The sequence below is a fragment of the Anneissia japonica genome, unplaced genomic scaffold (assembly GCF_011630105.1).
Source record: "Anneissia japonica isolate Jap-2015-1 unplaced genomic scaffold, ASM1163010v1 scaffold287725_len345208_cov150, whole genome shotgun sequence".
Taxonomy (NCBI): Eukaryota; Metazoa; Echinodermata; class Crinoidea; order Comatulida; family Comatulidae; genus Anneissia; species Anneissia japonica.
In genome coordinates, this window is record NW_022737486.1 from 241,691 (window position 1) to 249,930 (window position 8,240).

The following is an 8,240-nucleotide window of genomic DNA, read 5'->3' on the forward strand; positions in this document are numbered from 1 at the left end:
TGCCGTATTCATAAATGATCTTACCTTAGCCCCAACCATGCTGGGGCTGAGGTGGCATAGGTGTGTGAAAGTCCCTCCCTACCCACATTCCCTCTATTTTGAACACCTTGATCTGCAACTGATAGGCCTATCATATAATTTATTTCGTTGTTAAAAGCAATCTAGAATACAATGCCAAATATTAAAAAAACGAACACATTTAAATACCCACAATCAAAGTAGTAACCGGATCAAAAAGGGGCCCCCCAGTCTCAGAAAGCCACAGGGCCCCGGGCCCATCGTTAGGCCACTGTCGGTGTGGTGCCCAATCACCACCAGAAGGACCTCACTGGAAACAAATATTCTTCCGACTTTTGTGGGTTTTCCTTGGTGTTTACACCGAATATATCCATTAACACATAAGGGACAGACATAGAGAAAGAATTTTGTTTAGAAATGGTGGAGACCACAGACATTTAAAAAAAATAGCTTGTTTTGGAGTAGCCCTACAGTGATGTCATGCTCCCTACTTTCTGGTCTTTCTTTTCTCTTTCTTCTTTATTTGTGGGGGTTGGGATAGACCCGTGTCTCCTGGACCAGCCCTGAAACGATTGATTGAATGATTCTTTGATAATACTTATTTGTATTGGCAAAGCTAAGAAAATGCATGTGCATATGCATAGACCTATGTTGCACGCAAATATTCAAATTAAAAATGTGTGTGCAAAATATTATTCACACAACATTTTTTGGCATTGTCTAATAATTAAAGTCTTTTCATCCTTAACATTAATCTCTAGGGGGATTACCCACCCCGGTGTCACTTCGTGAGCAAAAATATTTTACTGATATGCATGGTGCTCCTAACATTGTTTCGGCCCGGGACCCACGACTCGTCGTTGCACCACTGGGAAGACCATGCGTAATAATGTTATAACAAATCAATCAGCCAATCAAATATATTATACAGCATGTAACATAACGGTACCTTTGTTCATAGTTACAAGTATTTACTTGTTTATTTGACATAATTAATGGCGTACAAGTATTTACTGTATATAGAATCATCAATAAATAGGAAAACACAACATAGTGTATTTGCCTTGACCACCATGAAGTAAGAGTGGGGCCCCTGGCCTACCCGGGGTTCATTTGGACTCGGAGGAACTAAGCATTTCCCCAGAAAGCACACAGATGTACATATCTGGTCAAACCTCCATAGTAAAATGATGGGTCGTAGTTGGACTGACTTTTTTTTTGGGGGGGGGGGTTTTTTTTTTTTTTTTTTTTTTTTTTTTTTTTTTTTTTTTCAAATTATAGAAAAGTTACCGTTTAGTTAGAATTAAGAGAACCCAACCCCCTCCACCCCGAGAGCTCACGAACATTAGGCAACTGGGTCCTGTTTATTTTTTTATACAGTATGCCATAATTAGATTTACAGGACATTATATGAAAAATTACACAGTTTCTGACATATATATACCGGAAAACATAACTCATCATTGGCAGAGCTGTTAAATGATACCAAACACAACAACTTTTGGTAAGTTTGATTTTTTTACCCTTTGACCTTTTGTGTCATGTGACTTTATAATATTGGTCTATTTTGCTGTAAATATGTATGCCTATTATGTTGTTTAGGTGTAATGACAATAAATGATCAGTGTATAATTCCCTTTCCATTGACACCAATCATGACCATGTTTTATGTGGTGCGTCAGCCATCTTGAAATTCAAAATGGCAGCCGATGACGTTGGGACAGAAATGGCACCTACAGTAACTTGTTTGAATTCAGCGCAGTAAAAATGATAAAATTAGTCAATAAAATCTATTTTTGCACAAAAATCTGGATTACATTGAAAACTGTACTAGTAGCTTATACTCGTTCCTATTTTATGTACATTTTAAGTATATTTTGCGATTATTTTAAAACAAATAACACCTATTTTTAAATTATGTTCCATTCTGGCTTGAGAGACAGTAGTTTATATATGTCTAGAAATTATGAGTTTAGACACCAAAATCATATCTGTAGCTTATTTAGTTCCAATTTTATGCACATTTTATATAAATTTGGCAGCCATTTTTCAAAATGGCCGCCATTTGTATAGAAGGCGTAAAATCAAGTGTCAACAGGGCTTAGGGTGACCAAAAGGGATAAATTAGGATATCTGGCTATGTGGATTGCTTCTAACATTCCACTCCCCCTAACTCATTTTTTTCAGATTTTTTTTCTAGTCTAATTTACGTAAAGTGCTAAAAAAAGGTATATTTACAGTATATTCATTTATAGAAAATAATGTTGCATACTAGAACTATCAGGAATAAATTTACAGATAAAGGCATGTTTTTTTTTCTTGTCAGTTGACTAGTTAATTTAGTGCAGAAATGAATATATTCCTAAGTCCAAGGCAAGTGTATAAGGGAACCTTTAGTCTGATTTTCTGCAAAGGCTCACTGTGTGTAGTAATTGACCTATTTGATTTGGATAAAAGCTAAGCCTACTTAGACACTGAATTTCAACTGAAGAGAAAATGCATCCTAGTCTCTTAATCAATCATTATAAGTCTTAGACTAAAGAGGAGAAAATGATGCAAACTATCATTAACCATTCACGCTTGAGTTGACAGACTTGTTGTTCTAAACATACAGGTGGAATGTAGCCTTTTTTCCCTATTCAAAACCTAATCAATTAACTTGTGGTTGGTCAAAAAGTGGTCAGGTTGAAACCTGACCAACCGTAACGGTGGCTACGGCCCTGAATTATGACACGTAAAGATGGTAAAGGGGACGCGGCTTCTACAACACTGAGCTGAGAGCGATTGGCCTTATGATCGCCTGGCCCTAAGAAGTAAGCCTACTGTAGGCCTACTTGGTGCATACTCTTTTCATTACTTTTTTAGGTCTCCTGTATGAGGTATATAAAACAAATATTGACTGCTCTAGATTCGGAGAACGGTGAATCTATAGTATCGCCCCCTCGGTGATGTGGAGACCGTAGCCTATCTTTCCTTGGTCCAAGATAGACTACAGTCTCCACATCACCGATGGGGGCTATACTGTAGATTTCACCATTCCCCAAACCTGGAGCAGTCAATATTTGTGAAATATGTTGAGATGACAAGGGTTTTGTGTAAATAGTCTGGCCTGCAGTTTGCTCAGCTAGAGTAGTAACCGAAGGTAAACATGGTTCTGGTTAGAATACAGAAACCCTACTCATAAATAAATTAATATATTTTCTGCATCAATTTAGGAACCTCTGCTGTAAACTTTCTTAAATTTGTGTTCCAATTTTTTGTAGGGATGCATTAACTGATGTATTTGAACTGATCGATTTGGATTGTAATGGACTTTTGAGCCGAGAGGAGTTCAGCCTCTTCCAGTTGAGGACAAGTGGAGAAGCTGTGGATGATGATGCATGGGAAGTGGTGGAAGGTAATTTTCATGAATATTTATATAATTATGATACCAATTTGCATAGATTGTATAATTTTCATGATCAATAAAGATAGTGATGTAATTTTAACTGTCTAATGCAAAGCTTGTTAACATTAGTAAAAAAAAATTATTGAAGAAGAGTAAATTTCCTGCATTTTTAAAATCAAAACGGTACTGGGTTTGGTATGCAGGAGCTCATGCTTTGAACAGATCATTGCATTTATAACTGAAGACATTATTGACATTACAGACTTATTCAAATTTAACAAAAGTCCAGGCGCCGATGATATTCATCCAGATTTTATTTAAAAAGTTTCTCCATTTATATGTAAACCATTGTGTCACATTTTCAACATTTCATTTCAGTCTGGTAAGTTTCCAAATTCTCTCAAATTTGCAAAAATTATACTTATTTTCAAAAATAACGAGAACCACCAATTCACCAATTATAGACCTATAGCACTACTCCTTTGTTTTTCAAAAATTCTCGAAAAAATTAATTTATAACAGATTATTAGCATTTTTTTCTAAGTATCAAATTTTACACACAAATCAATACGGATTCAGGAAAGCACATGGTACAGATCTTGCGGTGTTCCACATGTATGGAAAATTAACGTCTTTACTTGCAAAAAAACATCACACAATCGGTATTTTCTTGGATTTATCTAAGGCCTTTGACACCATAGATCATGATATTTTACTCTCAAAATTATCTAATTATGGTGTCAGATGCCTTCCATTACAACTAATAAGAGATTATTTTACAGATAGACAACAATTTACCTCTATTAATTCATTTGATTCTAACTTATTACCTATATAACCTGTGGAGTACCACAGGGTTCTATTTTAGGTCCTCTGCTTTTTTTAATTTATGTTAATGATCTCCCAAATATTTCAAAATTACTACATTTTATTTTGTTTGCAGATGATACCAATATATTCTATTCCAATGAAAATAACCATACACTATAACCACAATTAATAACGAACTTAAAAATGTATCTTTATGGTTCAAACTCAATAAATTATCTCTTAATATATCCAAAACTAATTTAATTTATTTCAATCATAGTAAGAAATGCAACAAAGAATTGCCAAATTATATCCTTATTGATGGCCATCCAATTAAAAGAGTTTCCAGATTCTGGGAGTCATAATTGACTGTGAACTCAGTTGGAAATGTCATATTGCCAATGTCACAAAAATAGTTTCTAGAAACGTTGGAGTTTTATCTAAATTAAAATACACGCTTCCATCCAATATTTTGTTATATAATACACTTATTTTACCTTATATTAACTTGCAACATTGCCTGGGCTACAACCACTGGTAAATTTTCACAATTGTGCCCCTGGGCAAGCTCTGAAACAACTAAAATTCATTGTTTATTTCGATTACAAAAGAATGTGCTCAGAATATGCACAGGGGCACCCCCCAGGTCTCACTACAAACATTTATTTTATTCTCTTAATACTTTGAATATCTTCGATCTTAACAAGCTTCAAACAGCCTTGTTAATGTTTCGATTAAATAACAATCAACTCCCCTCTCATTTTCGTACATTTTTCACTAACTTCTGACAATACCATTCATATGATACCAGGTCTTCAACTGTCAAAAATTTTATTTATGAAAGCCACACTACTTTACTAAGGAGGACATCTTTTATTTATAATGGGCCATAAATATGGAACAATTTACCTTTTAAAATTAAAATCTCTTAAAAGAAAATATAAACAATCCCTAATAGATAAGTATGCATCTTAGTTATTCATTTTCCTCAATTAAATTAAATTGTGGAAAAATATTGAAAATACAATCCTCTTCATCTCATTTCATTTTATTTTATTCTTTTCTTCCTGATTATTACTCAATTTTTACTTGTTACACCCAGCAACATTTTTCTACCTTTATTATCTACTTTCATTTTATTTTTTTCCTGTTTGTGTCCTTATTACTTTTTTTTTTATCACTAGCCATTTACTAATTCAGTACATGTTTATTTGGAGGATCAGACTTAAAGCCTCCTGGCTTATTGTTTCCTCCACACACAATGAATATTCACTGTATATCTATTAAACAGTATTTAAATTTATATTGTTATCCATACTATGAAATTCTATTTTAATCATATTATTGTTATCTTAAGTTAATGAATCAAAACCATTGAATTATTATAATATGTTCTTATATATCTTGTTCATTTTATTATGTTCATTGTATGAAACAATAAAACTGAAACTGAAGCTTTTGTCCAAAAAGTAGGAAGAAGTAGCAATTATAGAATTTAATTACAATCAATTTACCACTTGTATTGGCCATGAGATAAGTATAGCGGCAACCTTAAAAGCTCATAAAAGCAATTACTGTAGAATTATTTTATGTAGTTCCATGAATAGGAATCTAAATCGCAATTACAGTAACTTTGTTTTGGAAAGAAATTCATTACACTCAATCCAACACTTACAGTACCTTGGCTATGGAATAAGTGACGATGACATTAGCAGAGGTGAACTGGATATTAACAGTGGTGGCGCCAGCAGAGAGTCTGTAGAAAGGGCCACCTCTAAATAAAGAAGAACTTTTAATCAAATCATCAATAATAAATTATATTTCATTTTTTGCTTTGTGGAATTTTCTTTCTAGCTACTTTTCCAGCTCTAATGGCCCAAAAGAAATATATTTTATAATTGATGTTTGTTGTTTTATGCTTTTAGAAAATTTTGAATTGAAAAAAGGTGAAATTACAAAGAAAGGTTTCATGGAGCTAAACCAGATGGAAGCAAACGATGAGGAAGGAGACACAGAAGACCTCTGGGTCACTCTCAATTCCATGGGATTTGCCGATGACTTGAGACTTGATGAGGTATACTTTAAAATTTTGAGTGGAAAATAAGAATTGAGACAGAGGTAGATGAACTCTTTGCATATGTATGTCCCTCTCTTGACTCCCCATAATTTCAGTGATCTACAGCACTGTTCCGCAACCTATGGTTCGCGACCCGATGATTGGGTCTCGAAAATAAATTTGATGGGTCGTTGCATAATCTCTTCAGATCGTGAAAACTTTACTTAATATACGAACAAAGACAAAATTAAATTACAGTAAACGAAAGTGTGACAAGTGCGTCAGTTTACTTTTGTTATGCGTGCGTTATCACAGATAATATCTTTTAATCGATTCACAAAACAATTAATTGGGAAGACGGATGTTTTATTGACGTCGGGTTCGATGGGTCGCTTCTGAGTGCTTGACATATTTGGGTCGTGGGCTAAAAAGGTTGCGGAATGGGGATCTACATTATATTGTGTTTATTTTATTTTATTTTATATTTGTGGTTTCCTTTTAATCTTTTCACCATGTTTAGTTTTGGTTTCTTTTAGGCTAGCCCCTTTAGAGTTGACATCTACTCTGAAAAATGCCGGGGGCGATTGAAGGTGCTTCAGCTTCAATCGGGAGGGCGTGCTTTAGAGAAGGCTGTTTGTGCATCTGTGAAGGCCACCGAGGATATACAGATAAATAAATTGAGCAAGGACTTAAATGCTTTGTATTACACAGGAGACAGCCGTGTAACAGTTGTTATAGATAATCAGGTAAAGTCGAGACAAAATGAGTCTTTTGGTACGAAAAATAAAAAACGATTTATTGATATATTTAGATACAGTAAATGACTATATAAGCCTTATTTTAGTCTTTGAATTATGTTTGTAAAACATACTTAAGAGAAGATCACCTCTAAAGATAAACAATTGATGAATTTTGTGTTGGTTTTCCTATCAATTCTGAAAAAAAAACTTTACAAAATGTGCTTCAAGAACATGATTACATAAGGAAAATCATCTCCAAACTTTTTCTGCTGTGAAATATACATATTAAACTTACCATAAAAATCGAAACTCTATTTTTTTTTCAAAATATCACTTCTGATATATTTTCTTGAATATATCAAATTCACCTGGTGTACCACAAGACTCATTTTGTCGCAACAGCTCACAATTGTTATAGCAATAACTGTAATATTGATAATGGTGACAGTACAGTATTGTAAATTCAGTTGAAAATATGGTACTGTTTTGTTTTTTTTGTATTTAGCACTTTAATTAGTGGAAAAGGTGCTATTAATTGATTGATTAATAGATAGATGTATTGGTATATTTATTTTTTCAATTGATTTAAAATTGCATCCATTAATTGTATAAGCTAATAGTGATATATTTAAATGTTAGTGGCATATTACAGGAGAACATTTACTTCCCTCCATTCCCATCCCAATACCTGCCCACCCACTGCTGGAGCAGATGCAGGGAGATGCAGATGGTGCGATCGTGACCTCCTAAATTGTATTAAGAAAAATAATTGTTGTAATGTAAAACATTTTTAAGGTATGATAGTGCAATTTCCAGGCACCTAGAGGTCCACGTACTGAAGATTTTGTACCCTCAGCCCCAACGATGATAGGGGCTGAGGTGGTGTGGACTCACACGCACCCCCAACCGCCACATCCTGCATCCGCTTTAGCACTGAAAAACTTGCTGTGCAAAAGAATACACTCAAATAGTTAAGAATTGAGACAGAAAACTTCTGTAAACTATTATAATAAGATTTTAAACGTGTAATTTGAAACTATCCTCTTTGTAGACCAATAGCCGTGCTGTAGTGAAGCTGGATTGTGGGAAAAGTCAAAACTGTATCAGTAACGTTGATGATATGGAAAGGACCGTGCAGATTCCACCAATGTCAATGAAAGTATGGCAAGCAATTTTATCTTGATTTGAGATATATATATATATATATCTATATATATCTATATATATA

The 8,240-nt window shown here is 34.0% G+C and overlaps 1 protein-coding gene across 2 annotated transcripts in view; it reads left to right on the forward strand.

Annotated features, from left to right (window-relative positions):
• The window catches only part of LOC117117354 (EF-hand calcium-binding domain-containing protein 7-like), a 25,032-nt gene that overhangs the window by 13,485 nt on the left and 3,307 nt on the right, over positions 1-8,240 (forward strand). For both annotated transcript variants that reach the window (XM_033261633.1, XM_033261634.1), the window contains exons 10-13: positions 3,282-3,415; positions 6,142-6,290; positions 6,809-7,018; positions 8,064-8,171. In XM_033261633.1, the coding sequence (XP_033117524.1) occupies positions 3,282-3,415; positions 6,142-6,290; positions 6,809-7,018; positions 8,064-8,171 (601 nt within the window). The remainder of the gene's footprint in view (positions 1-3,281; positions 3,416-6,141; positions 6,291-6,808; positions 7,019-8,063; positions 8,172-8,240) is intronic.